The sequence below is a fragment of the Gracilinanus agilis genome, chromosome 4 (genome assembly GCF_016433145.1).
Source record: "Gracilinanus agilis isolate LMUSP501 chromosome 4, AgileGrace, whole genome shotgun sequence".
NCBI classification, from domain to species: domain Eukaryota; kingdom Metazoa; phylum Chordata; class Mammalia; order Didelphimorphia; family Didelphidae; genus Gracilinanus; species Gracilinanus agilis.
The window spans coordinates 441,536,404-441,558,851 of NC_058133.1; the positions used below are offsets into that span (position 1 = coordinate 441,536,404).

The following is a 22,448-nucleotide window of genomic DNA, read 5'->3' on the forward strand; positions in this document are numbered from 1 at the left end:
ACAAGAGTGTAAAATTAGCACAGGAATCAGAGCTAGAAGTAAATGAAAATTATGTGGAGGAGTTGAATGAATTTCATGGAAAGGAACTATCAAATGAAGATTTGATTGAGCTGCTAGCTACAAAGATTGCAGAAGAATGGGGAACTTCAGAAACCAAGTTTGAATCAAAAAAGTTCCTGGCAAAACAGTTGACAGAAACATCTCATCATTTGAGTGAATTTTTTTTTCTTGTGTTAGAAAGACTGGTCTAATTACTTCAAGATTTTTAAATGTTTAAAAACTTATTGAGGGTAGTATTGCTTGCCATCATCATATATATGAGGGACAAAAAGAGCTACTATCTAAACATCTCTCAATTATTTCATCAAAAGAAAAATGTTTTGTTGCCAACTACCACTGAAAAAGGCCAGGTACATGTGTGAGGAAGGAGCAACATTTTATTTCACAATTCTGTTTATTATCATGGTATATTATTTAATAGTCTTCATTTTAGTATATTTTATGACTTGTATAAAGGATTTTGTTTGTGTGTGTAGATATATATGACTTTGTTATATTACCTAAGGAAAGTGGGTGGGCAGGGGCAAATTTACCTTATATAAAAATTGCTTTATTTAGAGAGAGGTCTGTGTCCACAGAGAGGTCTTCCATTCATATTCATAGTTATGATGACTAATTATGCATTTCTATCCTGTTTTTTCCGTTTTTCCTTATCTTTCCCTTTTTTATCTTGTTCCTCTAAAGTCTGTTTTGCTTCTAATTACTGCTTCCTTTTATCTACTCTCCTATTATACCCCTCTTTTCTCTATCATTTTCCCTTCCTCTTTTCCCTATTCTTCCTCTTCCTTTCTTCTTCTTCCAGGGAATCCTTCTTTCTTGCCTATGCATTTTCCCCTCATCTTCCCCACATAATTGATTCACTCCTATATCCTCTATGTAAAATCCTTTTAAATGCTCTAATAATGATAAAATTTTTAGAAGTTACATGTATCTCTTCCCATGTAGAAAGGTAAACAGTTTAGCCTTATTGAGTAAGCCCCTTATGATTTCTCTTTCATGTTTACCTTTTTATTCTTCTCTTGAGTCTGTTATTTGAAATTCAGATTTTTCTATTCAGCTCTGGTTTTTTAATCAAGAATGCCTAAAAGTCTTCTATTTCATTACATATCTTTTTTTTTTCTCTTGAAGGTTTATACATTTAGCTTATATAGGCTATTTTTTGTTATATTCCCAGCTTTTTTGTCTTCTGGAATATCTCCTTCAAAGTGGTAGCTGTTGAATCTTATATGATCCTGATTCAACCTTTATGATATTTGAATTTTTTTTTCTGACAGCTTTAAGTATTTTCTCCTTGACCTGGGAACTTGGGATTTGGTTATGATATTCCTGGAAGTTTTCATTTTGGGATCTCTTTCAGGTGGCAATTGGTGGGTTCTTTCAATTTCTATGTTATCCTCTATACTGTTGGGGCATTTTTCCTTGGTAATTTCTTGAAATATAATGTAGGGATTGAAATTTAGGGTTTGACTTAAATGTGAGAATTTTAAAATAATATTGTTGCTGATTAAAAAATATTATAGCTCAGTCAAGTGACTTTTAGTAGCTTTTATTTACAAAGAGGAGGAAAGAGTAAAAGTAGAGAAATGTAAAAAGAGGGTAGAGAACATAGAGAAAATGTCTCTAAATGTTGCTCCGGTGTCTAGCTCAGCACTGGCAGAGCTCATTAACTCTCAGCCAGAGGACCTGGTGGTGTCTCATGCAAGGGTTCCACCTATGTAGCCTCCTCCAGGAAAGGAAGGCCTCTCCGAAACTAATCTCTCCAGAAGCCAAGAAAGAAAATCTAGCTACTCACTTAACCAAGATGAAATCCAGAGGAGAAGATCCAGGATCAGTCCTCCAAGAAAGCAGTCCAAGAGTCAAAGTCAAGGTCCAAGCTGAAGGTCAAATCCAAAGCCACCTCCCAAAGCCAAGTCACCATGACAAACTCCAAGCCGAAGATACAAGCCGAAGGTTCCCTTGACAGGAAGTTCAGAACTAGTCCTTTTTTCCACTTCACTTCCTGTCCCTTCCTCTCTTCACAGGGGCCAATCATAGTTTCCAAATTGCCCAGCACTGCCTTGGGGGTGGGGGTGGGCAGTGTCTGTGGGATCCACCTCTCATCCTCTGAGGGTGTAAATTCTTATCAAATGATTCACAAGTTTCTGCCAGTTAAAAGGGTGGAGCTCTCTAAGTAAGTGACTTGTGAATTCTCTTACCTGATGGCTAACCAAAGTGTTAAGTAGGGTTTCTTGATTGATTAACTCAATAGACAAAGAATAAAGAATTCCCTTTTACAATGTTGAGATTTCTTTTCTTTGATTATGACCTTCAAGTAGTCTAGTAATTGTCAAATTATCTTCCTCTGTTTTTAAGATTAGTTGTTTTTCCAGGAGATACTTCACATTTTCTTCTATTTTTCATTCTTTTGACTTTGTTTTTATTGTTTCTTGATGTCTCCTGGAGTCATTAGCTTTTACTTGCCCAATCCTAATTTTTTTTTTTTAGACCCTTGTAGTTCGGTGTATTGTCTCATAGGTGGAAGATTGGTAAGGGTGGGCAATGGGGGTCAAGTGACTTGCCCAGGGTCACACAGCTGGGAAGTGGCTGAGGCCAGGTTTGAACCTAGGACCTCCTGTCTCTAGGCCTGACTCTCACTCCACTGAGCTACCCAGCTGCCCCTCAATCCTAATTTTTAAGGAATTATTTTCTTCTGTGAGCTTTTGTACTTCATTTTCCATTTGATGAGTTCTACTTTTTAAGGAGTTGTTTCCATTAGTGAGTTTTGTATCTCCTTTTTCATTTAGCTAATTCTTTTAAAAAATGTTTCCCCCTCCCCCACTATTTTTTTTTTTTTGCCTTTTTAACCAAGCTGTTAAATTGTCCTTTTATGATTTCCTTCTTCCCTTTTAATTTTTACCTAGTTTTTCCCCTGGTAGTCTTTTTGATTATGCCCAAAGAGTTATAAAACTATGTATATCCTTCACCCCAGCAATACCACTATTACGTCTACTTGTCAAGATGATCATAGAAAGGAAAAGAATCTTTATATTTTAAAATATTTATAACAGTCCTTTTTTGTGATGGCAATTAATTGGTAATTGAGGGGATGCCCATCAATTGGGGAATAGCTAAATAAATTTAGGTATATGATTGTGATAGAATACTAATGTGTTATAAGAAATGATGAGCAGGTTGATTTTATAAAAAGAAGGAAAGACTTGTATGAAATAACTGCAGGGTAAAAAGCAGTAGAACTAGATAATATTATATAAAGTAACACTAATATCATATTCAGAGAGCAACTGTGAATAACTTAAGCAGTTATGAATAATATGATCATTCAAATCAAGTATGAAGATCTTAAAAAGGAAAATGTGAGTCATCACCAAAAAAAGAAATTATATATGTAAGTATGTGTTCTATGGCTTCACATATATATATTTATGCCAAATGTTTGCCTTCTCTAATGCAGAAGGAAAGGAGAGAACTTGGAACTCAATGCAACAACAACAACAAAAAGTTGAGAAATAATCACTTGAATACAGTAATATCTGGCTTCAGATAGGTCATATGTAGACTAATAGCTTCTTTTCCTTCCTCTCTCCATTCCTCCCTCTAGATTGGTACATTAGGGGAATGTTGTAATTATAATTCATGTCTGGAGTTCAGCAAGATCTTTGAAAAAACCTCATATTACTGTGGACAAAGATAAAAAAATGTAGTCTGGATAATGATACAAATAAATCAGTTTCAGAGCTGGAGAATAACTACCCCAAAAGAGACTTTCTTGATTGGTTTACTGCAACACTGTCCTTGGTTAATCTTTATTAGTAGCCAGGATGAAAATCTAAGTAAGATACTTAACAAATTCATGAAAGGGAACTTTAGATAAGTAGTGAATTTATTGCATAGATTTAGAATTTTAAGAGTCTAGAATAAAAGTGAAATTGTATAAGGATAAATGTAAAACTGTGCTTAAACTAAAACAAAATCTTCAGTACAAGGATAGGGAAAAGTAAAAGACGGAGAAATTGCTAGATAGTAATTCATCTGACAAAAGGTCAGAGTTCTAGTTCATTTATAAACTCTGAGCCAACAGTGTGATGTGCCAATGCATTACATTCTATCTTATTGTAGAAACAGGGGTTATGTCTTTAGTTTCCTTACCATAGAAAAATTCTTTTTACCAATACAGGTCAGCACCTTCTATACAAATGTAATAAGATCAGAGGCTGCATTAATTCCTACTTTTAGCTCGAACACTTTTATGCTTTTATGTTTTACTAAATATTTTCATCACATTAAATTTGTGAGATCAGTAAGACAAGTACCACCACTTGTGCAGATGAAGAAATAGAGGCTAAGAAGTTGAGTGACTTGCCCAGGATAATGAATCCAGTTATGTTATAATTGGAAGAGCTTGCCTGGCATTGGGTCTGAGGGTACAAAATAAGGGAAGTAAGTGGCTGTTCACTTTTTGTACCACTTCAACTATTGTATTGTGGAAAGAATGATAATCAGAGTCAGGAGAAGTCTAAGTTTGAATCCTGCCTTGGAAAATTATCTCTCAGAGTATCAGATTCCTAATCTGCAAAATGGGATGTTAATATCTATAGAACCTACCTCACATGGTAGTTTTAAACCTCAGATGAGTTAATATATAGAAAGTGCTTTGCAAACCTTAAAGAGCTGTGTAAATTTTCTTTATCATTTAAAGGACATTGGTAAAACTGAGTTTTCATTCAGCAGTAAAAAAAAAATCATTAAGCACATAATAAGTGCGAGGTATTGGGGTGGGGGTTCAAAGATACAATATTACTATTACTCTAAATACTTTCTCATCTGTAAAATGTAACAACACATGTAAGCATTTGTATAATGCAAAGAAAGAAATTATGTGGGCATTATGAGAGACTTGGACAAAGCACTCCAAAATTGGAGAGAGAGAGAGAACACTTGAAGATGAGAGAACACAGAGAAGGTGGCCCCTGAACCACTTCCAGTTGAAGTCAAAGAGGAGGAAGGACTGCATTTCAGTGTAATTGAATAGAGGTAGGAAGAAGCCTAGAAACCTAATTCTGCCAAAGTATAAGAGGGCATGAAAAGGGGGAGGGGGTAAAAAATTAAGACTAAAATGGTGGGTTGGAGCCAACTTATGAGGCCTTTAGTACCTCATCTTAGAGACATTAGGGAACAACTGAAGGTTTGGGAACAGCAGAATGACATGGTTTTACTTGTTCTTTAGGAAGGTTTTCTCAGCAGTTCTAAGAAGGATAGATTCAAGATTGGGAAGATAGAAAAATGGAAAATAAGAAAGCCATTTAAGAGGCTATTATAATAGGCAAGCAATGAGGACCTGAACAAGTGCTATAACTGTTTGAATAGAGACAAGTGGATAAATGCAAGAGCTGTTTTGGAGAGTAACATAAGCAAGACTGGCATCTTGTTAGTTAAGGAGTGAAGGGTGAGAGAAAAGGAGTCAATGACAGTTACACAGTTCTAAATTTGTAGGACTAAGAGGAGTTATATTCAGAGGTGCCTATATGTAAATGAACCACTTTATCAACTTGAGCCAAATATTTAAAAAAAACAACAGTAAAAAAGCATGAATAAAAATAATCTATTAGTCATCCAGATTAGAGTAACTACATTGGTAACATTATAAATATCAATATCTCAACAAAAATCTTAAAATATATTACAATGTACTTGTAGAAACTTTAAGACTTGAGATTCAAATTTGAAGTTATAAAGGGAGCAACAAAACAAGGATGATTTATCCTGTTTATATAAAATTAGAACCTAAAATCTGAGTAATTTAAATGGCTCTCTCATTAATTTCCTTTTGGAATGGCTCAGTGTCAGAATATGGGCTGTATCTACTATAAAGTGCTTCTACAGTGGAACATAACTAATTGGGCATTTGAATGGCTCCAAAAATTGTAATATGAGAGCATAAGTGTGCTTGGAAGATTGTTATAGAGAACATTATTAATATTTGACAGGAGTAAGGGAATCCAATTAAATTTGTGATTGTTGTGGAAGACGTAGGAAAGGGAGAAGATTTTATCAGTGGAATATTTATTTTCACAAATTTATGCTTTAAAATTTTTTTGACCCTGCTCAAAAAAAATGGCATTGCTTTATTCTATATGATCAGTATTATTATTCCATACTGAATTTGGAGTCATTGGCTCTTGGTTCATATTCCAGCTCTTTGTACTTATTCTTTGAGAAAATCACTTAACCTCCTCTAGGCTTCTGTTATAAAGTGAGGGTGGTGGAATAGATGGTCTTCACCTCTAACTTTATAATCCTCAAAATAAAATAAAAGTTTTCAGGGGCAACTAGGGGGTTCAGTGGTGAGAGTGCCAACCCTGAACTTGGGAAGACAGTTCATATTTGGCCTCAGGCACTTTCTAGTTGTGTGACCCTGAGTAAGTCACTTCACCTCAGTTGCCTAGCCGTTATCACTCTTCTACCTTTGATTTGATACTTTTGTATATAGACAGAGTTCCCTAGAAAAGAGAGGTGAAATTTTAAGTTTCCAGTGGGGAGAGACCCAAATAATCATTGTTATTCCATAGAGGTAAAATGGTTCATATTTTGTCACTTGGGAATTAGAAGGCTGAAAAGATACTTTAAAAGTCTGTATTACAAAGTAAGTTTTAATTTCATATTCTCTTGGTTTCAATTTTTTTGATGGTCTTTAACTTTGTGTTTATAAAATCTTTCTTAAAATGAAGATTTTACTTCTCAAATCACTTGCCAATCTTTCACAGCAATTACACTGTGAACACTTTTTTTATTTTAGTGATTTTGCCTTCTATTTTTTTATTTACATAGGCATTTCCCCTAATTCTATTTTATTACAATGAAAGTATATAATCTGTAAACTTTGGCAAATCTATAATCTTTTAAGTCTATTGAAAATAGTTGTTTCATAGTATACAATAGAATTTGTAAAGAAATATCAATTTTGGAACAACTACTCACAAATTACATATATGTATATATGCACATGCAATAAAATATTTTTAAAGCATGAAAATGAAATAGGTATAATTCAGCTATTCTCTCAGGCAATAAATATATATTAGTTAAATATGTATTTTCTCCCCAGATTTTACATGTTTAGAAGAAAAAAAGATATTAAGTTCCTGCCATAGGGCAAAATCTTAAAGCCATGTTCCAGAAGTAGAATAATAATTTATTTTATGAAAGTATGTTTCTCTAAAGAAAAGTGTTAGTTATTTCAAACCCTTGGAGGAAATATTGAAGTTATAAATTGAAACTAGAACAGAACTGTCAAAGTAAAAGTAAAGCAAAAAAAAAATTAAAATGTTAAGCAGACCAAAGCTGAAAGAGAAGGGAAAACCAAGTGTGATATATGTTGAATTATAAAAAATGAAAGAAAAAAAAACCCATAATGTTATTGACATTGTGGGAAATGATAGGAGGTGACGATAAGAATTGAAACATGACCCATGAACCTCTCCCCCCCCCCAATTCTGATATCAGAGTAAAAATCAGTGCAATAGAAATTTCAAGATATAATATAAACAATATTTTTTCATATTGAGATTTTAAATTAGTTTCACTAAGTTGTAGACTTTAATTTTATAAAAAGTTGAAGTATTTTCTAAAGGACAAAGCTTACAGGGTACTAGTGAATATTTTGGAACTCTTTTACATTTGAGAAATAATTCAAATATTTGGTTGCTGGTTGGTCACTGACTTTTTAACCACTTAATGTACATTGCAAGCAATATATTAATAATAGCTGGAATCTGGCTTTTTAAGTTTGGCAAAATGCTTTACATTCATGATTACAGTTCAGTCTCACAACAACTTTGCGAGATAGGTATCTTCATCTTCATCATCATCATCATTTTCTGTTACTATGAAAAGAGCCTAAGACCTAGAGAGGTAATATGACTTGCCCAGATCACATAGCTAGTAAAGATCAGAAGCAGGATCTCAGGCTGGTCCTTGTTTTCTAACCCTCTTCACAGTACTGTGCTATTGCCTTCCAATAGTTTATCTTCATTTCAGCAAGAATTTTTAAAATTGCTGCATGTAAGGTACTATACTAGTTGCTGAGGATAAAAAAAATACATTTCATTATGGAGATAGAACAGGTACATTGTTAAATATTATGTAAATTAGAGTATAATGAGGGCAGAGGAAGGATATAGACCGAGTTCCCCTAGAAAAGATTGAGGCACAGGAACAGTTTCATCTAGGGGGGCTGGGGAAGGGCTCCATTTTGAAGTAAACTTTCAAATTATAAATATGGTTAGTATTGAATCAAGTTTGGCATGGGCCCCATGTAAATAACCTGACATTTAAAAAAAAATTTTTTTTAAACCCTTAACTTCTGTGTATTGGCTCCTAGGCGGAAGAGTGGTAAGGGTGGGCAATGGGGGGTCAAGTGACTTGCCCAGGGTCACACAGCTGGGAAGTGTCTGAGGCCGGATTTGAACCTAGGACCTCCCATCTGTAGGCTTGGCTCTCAATCCACTGAGCTACCCAGCTGCCCCCTAACCTGACTTTTTAAGAGAATGATGGCAATCAAAGATGAAAAGTTAAAGGAAAAGAATATCCCTCCATTTAGCTCCTACAGTGTGACTGAAACTCTGCTAAGAACTGGAGGAGTATATTTGAGAAATAGAACATACCTTCACAGATTTTACAAACTAGAAGAGAGGGGGGAAATACAACCTACTTAGCAATAGGTACTTTGATAAGTACAAAATAACTGGAAAAATAAATGAATATTAATATTAGAAAGCTATGCAGAGTATTACATAAAATTAAAGAAAGGAAAAGATAATCTACAACTGGGAGAATCAGTGATAGCTTTTTTGAGCAAATGGTATAAGGGCTGGGTGAAGCTTTAAAAGTAGAGATGAGTGTTATTGGTGAGAAGCTCCTCACTGGGAATGTCAGAAGGCCTTTTACCTTTCTCAAATGTGATTGTTAGTGAACATAACTATGTCAAAGTTAGTAGATGGCCAAGCATAGACTGGGCATAGTGCTGGAGAATTAGAACTGAGGAATAAATCTAGGATATTCCCTTGAGAAAGTTAAATACAATATAGGTCAGTATAAGTGGTAATTTTTGAGGATTCCCCCCCCCCCTTCACTTAGCCATCAGACAATATTTTATTAAAGATAAGGCTGTTTCCTTTTTAAAATTTGTTCTAGCTGGACAGTTTACAGTGATTATAAATTATGTTAATTACATTTCCTTGTTGGTTCAATGAGATTTTTTTTTAAATTAAAAAGGCATCATTGAAGTAAGTGTACATTTGGAGCTAATAATAACTAGATTGTACTGCTATCACAACCAGGCCTCACCATTTACCCTGATTGTAGTAACCTGAGATGAAGGAAAATACATAGCCAATGAGGAAGTAACATCTCTTAAGATTGTCCCAAAATTTCATTGTAATAGCAGGAAGAAACTGCCTAATTTGGAGATAATAATTTACTTTTTAATTAACTCTCTGACATTTCTGGATAGAAAAGTATTGAAAAGGAAAAAGAAAAAATTCTAGTACAGAATGATGCATTTTGCTGCTTAAATTAACTTGCTATTTTTAGCTCATCCATAAGATGTCCCGAAGTGTATCTAACTCTAGCTTGTTTGTATTTTACTCAGCCTGTTAATCATGTTAGTTATATTCACTAAATTACTTTTTTTTTTCCCCAAACATTTTTTTGACTGTTAATTGCCTTCTGTGTCAAGACCCCACTTCCTTCTTCCCAATTTACTCTCTTCTTTTACTCATACATTCTTTGGTCTTATGATAGCCCCAGATTAGGAGATAAAAAGATTAACATTTTTGAAGTTCTCCAAAATGTTTTATTTTTTTCTAGATTTAAAAAGAAATTTGTAGTTATTTCACTACAATTTAATTTTTATGATATAACCAATTTGTTTTTTAAAATCTGGATATAATTTTCTCTTTAGGGTAAAGTTTTAGGCAGAAGTTAGTGAGTGGGAAACAACTAGGTAACTCAAGTACTTCCTAATTGTGACCCTGGGCAAATCACTTAACCCTACCTGCTCTGCCTTGGACCCCATACTTAGAATTGATTCAAAGATAGAAGGTAAAGATTTAAAAAAAAAGTTAGTAGGTGGGTGGAAGGAGATTACCGAGACTTTTTGGAGAGTTTTTTAAATGTACGTTTAATTAATTAATTGATTGATTTAAGAGTATTTTCTCTTGGTTACATGAATCATGTTCTTTCCCTCCTTTCCCCCCACCCCTTCCCATAGCCAAAGAGCAATTCCACTGGGTTTTACATGTGTCATTGATCAAGACCTATTTCCATATTATTAATATTCAAACTAGGGTAATCATTTAGAGTCTACGTCCCCCATCATATCCTCATTGACACATGTGATCAAACAGTTGTTTTTCTTCTGTGTTTCCACTCCTATAGTTCTTCCTCTGAATGTGGGTAGCGTTCTTTTCCATAAATCCCTCAGAATTGTCCTTGATCATTGCATTGCTGCTAGTACAGAAGTCCATTACATTCGATTTTACAACAGTGTATCAGTCTCTGTGTACAATGTTCTTCTGGTTCTGCTCCTTTCACTCTGCATCAATTCCTCGAGGTCATTCCAGTTCACATGGAATTCCTTCAGTTCATTATTCCTTTGAGCACAATAATATTCCATCACCAACAGATACCACAATTTGTTCAGCCATTCCCCAATCGAAGGACATTCCCTCATTTTCCAATTTTTTGCTACCACAAACAGTATGGCTATAAATATTTTTGTACAAGTCTTTTTCCTTATTATCTCTTTGGGGTATAAACCCAGCAGTGGTATGGCTGGATCAAAGGGCAGGCAGTCTTTTAAAGCCCTTTGGACATAGTTTTTAGAATTTCTTAATCGCTGCAAAGGAAATATTCTTTGCAACATGTCTACAATGTTAAATGTAATAAGGCAGCATAGAGCAGTGCATAGGTTATTGGATTTAAAGTCAGGAAGTTCTAGGTTCAAATCTCTTAGCAGATTCAACTTGAGTGAGGTATTTAACCATCCTGTACCTCATTTTCCTCATTTTCAAAATGAGCGGAGGATGAGGTGGATTCGATGGCTTCCTATGAAGGTTAGTTTTTATTCTTTTGTTATTTTTTGCCTTGGTCCAAAAAATTTTTTGGAGGTGTCAGAACTTGTTATTATTATTAGTCTTCTCTACATAGAAACTTCATTCACCAATCTAGATCATCAACTCATCCATGATTTATAATCAGAATTACTTGGGTCAGTGAAAGGTAATGTGACTTGCCCCTGGTCACAGTATGTGCCTTTATATCCATAAAGCCATATTGCCTCTCTGATTTTACTTTATTTTAATTCACTGGGGAAGTTTTGAATGATATGAAAAGAGTGCCTGGAAAGAAAATGTTTTTCTTAATGTTACATTTTATTATTGTTGTTGTTGCTTTGTATGAACTGAAGGATGGCAGGACTTTTTAGTATGCCCTTTTATAGAACAAGAGAATCTTAGAATTAGAAACTTTTAAGTTATTCTGTATCTGCTGGGGATTGATTACAGTTCCTAATCGGCAGTCACCTGTCATCTTTTTGAAGATTTCTTGTAATGGGGACTTCAGTAATTCCCAGGGTAACCCATTCCATTTTTGTAATGTTTTAGTTATTAGGAAGGAGAGAGTGCTAAATTTGAAGTTAGATGACCTAAATTAAAATTCTTGCACAAAAAAAAAAAACAACAAAACTCACTATATCAGTGACTTTGGGTAGTCTTTTAATCTCTCTTGTGCCTCTATTCCCTCTTCTGAAAATTAGGATGTTAGTCTGTTTGCCCATAAAAGGCCTTGCCAAGCCTAAATCAGTAGTTTTACATTTGTCCTTTTATTCAGTGATTGATTCCTTTACCCATTGCTCCTCTTTTTCTTTCTGGGTCTAGAAAAAGCAATTCTAATGCTTCTGCCACACGACAGGCTTTCAAATACTGAAGACAGCTATCATGTCAACAAACAAAATAGCAGATGGTTATTAAGTACCTACTTGTGTAGCACATTGTATTAGATGATAGGGACGATACAGGGTTTAGAGAGACATCAAGGACTCCATGAGGAAGTACGAAGCACCAGCATAGTATTAAATAATACAACACAGTAAAGAAATTAGACGGTTACACAACAAAAAGTTGTGTCTCTGCCCAAGATTTTTCTCTTCTCCAGACTGAGCATCCCTAATATCTTCAAACAGTCACTTGGCATAATTTATTTCCCATTCACAACTCCTTTGAACATGAGTTTGTCTGTATCTCTTAAGCAAAGCACAATACTTCAGCTGTAGATTGTCAAATTTCTCAGGGCAACAAAACTATTCTCTTCCTTTTTTTTTTGTGGCACATTTCATCTATTAATGCAGCCTAAGATTTTTATGTTTTTGCTGCCATTATCATGATGTTGAGTTTAATTTATTTGCAGTCCATTAATATTCTTGGGTCTTCTTCACAGGAGTTGCTATTGATAACAGCAGTTTTTTTTTTCATGTTCTACTTATATAGTTGATTTTGTTAAAAATGTTTCCTTTGAAGTACTAGACAAACATAAACACCTATAAAAAGAAGTATTTCATGTTATATTTTCTTTTTAATTTTTATTTTAAACATAAAAAGAACATTTCTCTGCACCCTATATCTCTCTCAAAGCAGATTCTGTATAATACTGTTAGTCATCAGTTCACACTGCTTTTTTTTCCAAGTATAAAATAAATTCTACACTTTACTTTGAAAAAATGGCCTACTTGTTTGTACTTCCCTTCCTTTCTGTTCATTTAAAATATTTTAGTGTTCTTTTAATTTGACATTGCTATCGCTATTCTCTCCCACCTGATCGACAGTGTCCTCTCCCTATTTAAAAGAAAAGAGAAAGGGGGAATGGGGGCAGAGAACCACTTCTGATAAAGAAGCATAGTCAAGAAAAATCCATGCAGAAACCAGGTTCAGTCTGTATCTTGTGTTGATTACCTCTGCTTCTATTTGTATTGCTGGTGCTTAGCAAAGTCCATTTATTAAGAAAGGCAGTGTGCTTTTTGTATTTTCTCCAAGATCTTGAGATACACGTATTGTCTACCAGGAGGCATGCTCTACTCCCTAAAAGCCTCTGCTCCTCCATTTACTTTGCTAGACCGGTCTGAGACTCAACTGCCACAATCCACAGTCCTAGCTGCTTGGCCTTCTCTCTGGTCCCAATGCAATAACTGTTGATTCTTGCCCACATACTGCTGTGTGACGATGACCAAATCTGGCTTCATGTCAGCTACTGATTTCCCCACATATATAAAATATCTCATTTGATTCTCTTAATAACCTTGTAAATAGTAGGTGCCATTACTGTTCCCATTTTACAGATGGGAAAACTAAGATGACTTTACCAGGTTCATATAGTTCTCAAGTATCTAAGGCAGGACTGAGTGGTATTCAGGTCTACAAGTATAGTACCTTGTCTACTGTGCCAATTAGCAGCCTTTCTCATTCAGGTTGTGAATAAATATACTGCCCTTCATCACCTTTTGAGCCAGAGGAAACTAATAACTTGAATATAAGAAGACATAGGTACATGGGACTATGTTGCACATATAGTGAGTCATTGGCTCTGCAAGAAAAACAAAACTTGATATTATTTCTGCTGGTCTTTGTGACATTCCTTTTCTGAGCTCAGGGTGCGTCTTTTTCTGACTCTTAGCTAAGAGGGCAAACTGTTATTTGTCTCTGCTTTTCACTTTTCTAGGCCTTTTCCTATTTGTTGGTGTTACTGTTAGACATGACTTACTTAGGTAGTTTTCCTGTAATTAGCAAATTCTTGACAATGCTCTATTGCAAACAATAACCTTCTTTGGCTATTATCTCTGAGAATGTTCTACTGAAGAAATCCAACTTCTAGCTCTTTCTCTTTTTTTTTTCCTTTTTCATCATTTCTCTGGATAATACAGGTACTAGTTTCTTGTTCTCCCCAGGGAAAATGTCTCCTTTTAAATTGAGTCAAGACTAAAGTCATATGCTTGTTCATTTTACTCTTCTCCATAGAAAGTTGAGTATATACTTACTCTAAAATATGTCCAAGACTGTTAGAGGTACATGCTACATTGTAAAAGTGAACAGTTTTAGAAGAATTAACTCAGTTGATCAATTCAGTAAGCCAGTGAACTGGTGGTGAGGAATTCCACCCACTTCTTAATGAGAAACAATGGACTAAATATGCAGAATGAGACGTGGCACATTTGGGAATTTATTTTGCTTGAATAGCATATTTTAAAGTTCATGGCACAATTTTAAGAATGTTGCATCTTATTTACTCTCATCATAAAATATATGTGTGTCTTCTCGAAGGATTTATTTAATATCATTTGCTACAAAAAAGCATCGTAGAATCCATCTGGGGCTATATCTCATTCCATTTTGCAGTGGTCTCTTCTGTCATATTCTCTGAGCTTTGTACATCACTACCTTCAGTGCTGTAGTTTAGAGAAGTTGTAGAGAACTTCTAGAAACAGAGGGGTTCAATATTATGGTACAATGGAAGGAACTTTGGTTCAGAACTATGACCTGCCAGTATGACCTTTTGCAATTCATTTCACAGAATCTGAAGAGTTGTAAAGGACCTCAGTGGTTATCTAGATCAACCTATATATGAAAGTAATCTTCACTATAACATACCCAACAAGTGGGTATTTCACCTCCCTTGACTTCATATTTCTCATCTATCAAATGAGGAGTTTGGACTAGATGGCTTCTGAGGTTCTTTTTAGCTCTAACTTGATCCTATGATCCCTTGGGAAAATTATGAGAGTAACAATAAAATTATAGGAATAATTACAGAAATAACAAGTAGGGAAACCACTACTATAGATGAGAACAATTGCCTTGGTTTAAAAGAAGTGAGCAAGCAGATCCTCTAAAGCAGAGATTCTCAGCCTAGGGTTCACAAACCATTGATCCCAAGATGGGGTGGATAGATTGGGGCGGGGGGTTCATGAACTCCTGTGGGAAAAAGACTTCTTTTTCAGTATAATTGGTTTCCTTTGTAATCCTATATATTTAATGTGCTTAAAAACGTTCTTATGAGAAGAGCCTTAGGTTTTACCAGATTGACAAGGCAGTCCATAAAACAAATAGGCCAAGAACCCTTGATCTGAAGGGAGAAACATGGCTCAGATCCTTTAATAATAACTCATCACAGTGATAAAAATTATAAGGAAATTATTTCTAAGCCTGATGCCAGAAAAATTCTCTTATCAAAATTCAGTTCACAATCTGAGTCAAATTCTGTAATCATCAGTTATTTAATAGATAAATGAATGCTACTTGCAGAATACAACTTGCTAGTTCATTCACAAAGAAATAAGATGGGAAGGAAGGGAATAACAGGGCTCATTACCATTGTTCTGTTCTTTATGGATAGAAGCCCAAAGAAAGCTCAGTTATTCCAGCTCTTCATTGCTCCTCACCTCATATATTCTATACCTTTCCCCCAGCAATACACAGACTAGTCAATAAAATAAGGATCACAGAAAATATATAAAACCTGGAGGAGAGAGAGAAGAGATGGATGTGAGGGCTATGTATCCAGTGGTAGTTAGCTTCCCAATCTTTCTCCTCCCTACCTTTTTTTCTTATTACATTCAGATCATTTCTTTATTGTGTGATTCAGAGTGACTGGGATCTTTTCCTTTTCCAGACTAGATATGTGAATTGTAATGCCTTTTTTATCCCAAAAGAGATTCCACATCAATAGTAAAGTTCCTCTGCCCTGTGGAGTTTCTTGCAAGGTCTCCCCTAATCATGCAGAATGGAGTAAGCAGGTAGTAGAAGCATGAAATTGGTCACTCTGGCTTATTAGAGAACCCTTTTGGGCAAAGTGTAATGGGGACCTTGTTGCTATGCTGACCTACCTCAATTTTTGATATGTGGAAATACACAACAACCTTTCTTTCCCCTCAGATTTTTCCCCACATATATAATAGAAATTATTTGATCTGTAGCATAATTTGAGCATTCTGACCACCTTGAATTGCAACTACCATGATAGATTGCAGAGGAAGAGGATAAAGTGACAGAATTGGGGAAAAAAACTCCAGATTTTAAAGGGCCAATCAGTTTTTGGACTCATTGCCATATTGGCTGAAGGTTTTAGTTCACCAGATCTGTATTTGTTTCTCATTCCAGTTTCAGGTGTGGCTCTGGGGCAGGGACAATGTGGAGGTCATCAGTGGTTCTAATTGAAGCTTGTGAGTATAGGGTTGTCCCTTTGATTTTAGCCAAAAGGTGTTGGGCTGTTGTTTCAGGAAAGAACAAACCACTCAAAGTTAGAAGGCTGTTACTTTAGTGATCAAGAGAGATGTTTGGAAACTAATGATCAATTTTGGACTGAGTTAAAGGTTGTTATACCTTTAAGCTTTGTAAATATTTTGGAAGTTAAGTATTTTGATGAATTAGGTATGTTTTTGGTTAAATGCTTTGACTGGAAACTGTTAAAAGGGGAATGTTATTGTGTCTGTGATGTGCTAATCATGTTTCTGATGTTATCCACATTTTCATATTACCCATTACAGTTTCATAGAGGACAGTAACCTTGAGATTACAAAAATACATTTTAATTAACCTCCAAATTTCTGATTCTTAATCTCCAGGAGTTCCAGAATTTACACATAATAAAAGTATTTGTTGCAATTCCTAAAATAAAACAATTTTGAGACAAATATGTTTCTCTACATTCCCACTGGGATGGGAGCAACCAGATTTAAAAAAAAGTAGACAGAATTTACTATATCTTTGTTTATGGGGAGCAACTATTTCTTATGGCATAAAATTAAAGTCTTGGATATCCTACCAGTTGCTCAAACTCAGTTTATTCAAAGTAGAGCATGATATCTTTTTTCTGCCAACCTGCTTCTTTCTTGTAATTTTTTTTCATTATTATCCATCCATATTCAGTCACTCTCCCATTCTTGAAATCCTGACTGATTTTTTCTTCTTTACTTCTATGTCCAAGATTTCTAGACTTGACTGGAAAGTTGTGTTACACTTCTCATATCCAGCTTATTATTATTAAGCCCTCCACATATGCCTCCCATTTTGCCTCTTTCCTCCCATTGTTGCTATTATTAGTTGTCACAACCATCTGCCCTGGGCTTTTGGAGTACTCTCTTTACAGGTCTTGCTGATTTCATTTTCTTCTCTCCCTAATCCATCCTATCTTCATACTGCTCCAAGACAAATCTCCCTTGTGCATTCATCAGATCGAGTTCTACCCAAGTCAAACTATCAGTCAACAATTATCAAGCATTTACAATGTGTTGCTGAACTCCTTTAAGGAGCTTACATGGTAATGGTAGAGACAACTTATAAACAAATAGGTATATATAAAATGATAATGGAAAGGGAACAAATATTTGTTAAAGCCCTGTGCTAGAAGCTTTACAGGTAATAGTCTCATTTGGTTCCTCATAACAACCTTAGAATATAGGTGCTATTCTCCTCCACATTTTGTAGTTGAAGAAGCTAAGACAGAGGTAAAGTGCCTCACCCAGAATCACACACTAGTAAGGGCTTAGGCTGGACTTGAACTCAGCATTCTGGTCCATGCACCCATCTGGCAACATATGGAATAGAAGGAACAGTAATCTTAGAGGCGAAGGCTCAGGTGGCTAGCAGGATGAATGATAGGAGGAAGAAAGAAGCAGAGAATCAGAGGTGAGGAGGGAGGGCATTCCAGGCATGGAAGAAAGACATTTAAGGATAGAGAGATTGAGGATAGCTTGTGGTAAATGAGGAATAGCAATCATTGACCCCTAGAGTGTGTGGAGGAAAAGACATCTAGGTGCACAGAATACCAGGCCTGGGGTCAAGAAGTCAAGAGTTCAAGTCCAGCCTCAGGCACTTACTCATTGTTTGACCCTGGACAAATCACTTAACTGCTGTCTGCCTCAGTTTCCTCAACTGTTAAATGGGAATTAAAATAGCACCTTCTCAGGGTTGTTGTGAGGCTCAAATGAAATATTTGTAAAAACTTTCTGCCTTAGTAACAACTAACAAAGACAGAAAGACAAGGACTAGGCAGTGTGGAGTGATTAGTCCAGGGTCACAAAACTAGGAAGTGTCTGAAGTCACATTTGAACGGAAGTCCTCCTGAATTCTGGCTTGACACTCTATCCACTGTGCTACCTAGCTGTTCCTCTGAAGAATCTTAAACACCAAACAAGTCCATATTTAGAATTCCTGGAGATACAGGTCAAGCCTTCCCTTCTCCCTGAGACCTTTCCTGATCCCACTCAACTTGAGGTACCCTCCTTTCCAAAACTATTTTGAATTAATTTTCTTTTGTGCATTCCCTTTCGAATGTAGACTCTATCAGGGCAGAATCTGTTCCACTCCAGTTTTTGTATTCCCAGTGCTTGATATAATGACTAGCACATAGTATAGGCTCTTAAATAATTTTTGATTCATTGATTGATAACCTGTGCTTGGAACATCCTTCTTCCCCTTCTTATCTATTAAATTTCTATACTTCTGTCTAAACCTGACCACCTCAACCCATTACACACTGTCAGTAGCACACAGTACTTTGTGCCTCTGAATGCTCTCTTCATTTTGTATTAGTCACCTGTGTATATGGTCTGTGTACCGGATTATAAAATTTCTCGAGTCCAAGGATCCTGTCTTATAAACATTACAGTTCTCTGTACATAATAGATACATTGAATAAATGTTTTCTTGAATTGAAACAAATATCTTCATTTTATCAGTAAAAGTTTGATAGTTTCAAGTTAATTTAGTATACATGGTTAGTATTAGTTTTTGCTAAATATTTTGTCTGCTTTCAGATTTTTTTAATATTGACAGCTATGTACCTGATTTAAGATTCTGTTAAAATTTAATAATGGATATGAAATTCAAGTTAAGTGATTGGTATTAGCATGCCAACTTTTTAAAAAACTTTACAATCATTTGAGAATGCCATCCTTAATTATTGCTATTTTCAGAAGCTATTTTATTTGAGGTCCCCATTTGAAATTGTTTCCTCAAAAACATAAAAGGTACTATCCATAACGATGTAGCTTTTTTTTCACTTTTAAAGATACCAAAGCCTTAAGGTCCTAACATTCTATGGAATTAATAAAATTATGATGCTAAAAGAGAGGGAAATATTCATGTTTAGCCATTTTAATATTAAAATTCTACTATGAAAAGAAGTTTGACAGTAAAAATGTACATAATTTCTAAATTTTCTTAAATAAATGTAAACTTTGGTACAAGTTGGTGTACCTGACTGTTTTTATTGTTTATAATTTAGATGAAGGGGATGCTGGCATATTTTGGTAACTTTCGTCTGATTGCAGAGTTTTCGAATCCTTTTGTGAATCAACGGTAAGTTGTTGATATTGTTAATGGTTTTTAATGTTGGCCATACTAAGCCATTTATTTTTAGTAGAAAATGATTTTCCTTTGTCCTGATGCATCCAGCTCTAAAATTATTGTTTTAATACTACCCTAGGGACTCCCTATAACATAACTTATAATGGAGACTGAAATTAAGCAATATTTATCATGAGTTCTGTTTTAAACCCTTCTCAGTGAGTTACTGAAAAAAAACAAACATTTTATGTATATTAGAAGCTTTTTCATTTATTACCTAGCCTAATACCTTGAGCTCACTGAGACTCAATAAATATATATTGAATGACTGATCCCATTTGATAATGCAGTAGAAACATTATACATGTTGGGCATAAGACTGAGCATCATAATTTTGGGGTAAAGAAATTTCTGCCAAATCTTAAAGATACTCCATGGAAAGGATGCCTCAGCACCACACATTTTATAAGACACTGTATTTTTATATATATGCTATAAACTCATACTTGGGGCAGCTAGTTGGCACAGTGGATAAAATGCTAGGCTTGAAGGCAGGTAGACTCCTTGTTCTGAGTTCAAATTTTGCTCCTAGCTGTAAGACCTTGGGTGAGTCACTTAACCCTGTTTGCCTCAGTTTCCTCATCTGTAAAATGAGCTGGAGAAGGAAACTGCAAATGACTTCAGTATCTTTGCTAAGAAAACCCAAATGGGATCAAGAAGAGTCGGACACTGCTGAAAAATAACTGTAATCAATAATGGGGAAACAGATTCATAGAAATTGTACAACTTATTCATTGCCACGTTCCCAGTTAGTGTTCAAGGTAGGATTATAGCCCAGATATCTGACTACAAATACCCCCCCTCTACATGGCACAATGCTACCCCTCTAAGGAGACTGGGGCCTTATGGGGACCAAGGCAAATCACTTCTTTGCTATCAGACCATGAGAAATCACTTAACCTCTGTGATCTTCATTTTGATCATCTATAAATATAAAATCTATATTTTGTCAATATCGATCATCCACAAAATCTATATCTATATTGATCACCTATAAAATAATTAATACTTGCTGTACCTGCCTCCTAGGGCTAGTATAGAAGGTGGGATTTTAGCAGAGATATGACAGAAGTCTCAGGAGGCAACAGACAAGGATGGAGAGAATTGCAGACATGGGGACATCCACTAGAAGTGCCCACGGGGGTAGAGTGTTTTGTTTGAGTAACTAGCCTGAAGCTGGTGCCAGAGTATGTATGTAGAGGGGAGTAAGATATAAGAAGACTGGAAATGTAGCAGCAGCTGGGTTGCAAAGGGTTTTAAAAGCCAAAGAGAATTTTATATTTGATCCTAAAGGTAGTTGGAAACACCTGGAGTTTATTGAATATTTAATTGCTCTTGATCATAGTTTTTTCTTTTCATTGTTTTTGAGCTTTGTAATTTAGTGTAGATGCTAGTCATGTGTCCATTATGTTTAATGGCAAGACCATTTGTACAGATTTTTCCTTAAAACAATGACAGAAAAGTTGGCAAAATTAGTATGTGCACATTATTTCCAGATGAAATAAAACCCATTGCATAGTAAAAAACAAAAATGGAAAGCATTCACTTTTGCAACATATCTATCCCCCCTGTCACCCATAAATAAAGATTTAGTTTAATAAATGCCTTTATTTTTCAGGTGGTTCCTCGAAGTGCTAGGATATCCCAAGTCTTCCAAAGCTAACATCATCAATGGCGTACTAATGACAGTAGTATTCTTCATCGTAAGGATTGCAGTCATTCCGCCTTTCTATAGTCATATTTATGCTGTATTTGGAACAGAAGCTTTCAACAGACTAGGATTCGCTGCCCAAAGTGCCTGGATTGGTTGCAGTGGTGTTTTAGATGTGATGAATGTGATGTGGATGATCAAAATTTCAAAGGGATGCCTCAGAGTTATCTCTCTCATAAGAAAGGAAAAAACCAACAAGTGTCATCAAAATGGAAAACTTGACTAAAACTGGCATATCGAAAAACAAACTACTTCATTACCTTTCATTTGTGCTGATATGTGCTGATTTGACATTTCTTGGCATGGTCTGTGCTTTATTAATATTTGCTATTCAAGATTTCCATGACATCTGTTTTTAACTCTAGGAAAGAAAAACTAAGAGTAGCTTTTATTCCAAGACACCTTTTCAGCTTTCCAGCTGCCTTATAAGCATGAATACAACTTTAGGAGTTTAAAGAACAATTTACAAATACAATGGAGATTCTTCTGAAATGTATTACCTGCACTAGCATTTTTCACCATGAAAAGATGGCTGTGTTCATGTGTGTGGTGCACTTTGTTTTAGCTGATTAATTCTGTTGACAGAATTTAAATTATCTTTTACTCTTTTCTATCAGTGTTTTCTTGGCAACCAACACTTATATGGGGCTTGACTTCAAAATTGTCAGTACTAACCAAGGGACTTTGGGATATGAAAATAGTGATTCTGGCACAGCTTATCATTTTAAATATCAGGATGAAGTATTTTGCTTCATCATATGTATGTAGTTAGCTCAATCATGGAAAATATTTCCTGCATTGTAATATTTCCTGCATTTCTTTAGGATTATACAGATTTTGTATATATGCTCTTTTTACATTTTTTCCTTGTTTCTCACACATTAAATTTTAATTAGTTGATAGCCAAATTTTGGGGTTGACTAAAAAAATAAAACCACCAACATCAGAGATATTTTAATCACTTAGAATTTCTTAATTCCCAGTTTAAGACCTGGGTTCAAATTCTGTCCTTTCTGATGAAAGAAATTCCATGTTATTAGAAAACTTCTTTTCTCCCTTTTTCTCAATATTTTACTTCAAGAACACTGTTTTACAGTTTTTCTCTAGAACTGAGCACATCTTTCCTTGATATGTATTGATGAAAGGAGAGATTTGGAGGGAAAAACTCCACAGTATTTAACAGTAATAGACATGTCAGAAGGACATTTCAAATGTGCCTATTCTGC

The 22,448-nt window shown here is 35.1% G+C and overlaps 1 protein-coding gene across 1 annotated transcript in view; it reads left to right on the forward strand.

Moving 5' to 3' along the window:
• Window positions 1-21,448, forward strand: part of LOC123243918 (TLC domain-containing protein 4-like) — a 50,823-nt gene extending 29,375 nt beyond the window's left edge. Inside the window, exons 6-7 of the mRNA XM_044672088.1 lie at window positions 19,390-19,463; window positions 21,130-21,448. Of these exons, the coding sequence (XP_044528023.1) occupies window positions 19,390-19,463; window positions 21,130-21,448 (393 nt within the window). The remainder of the gene's footprint in view (window positions 1-19,389; window positions 19,464-21,129) is intronic.
• Window positions 21,449-22,448: the final 1,000 nt, after the last annotated feature.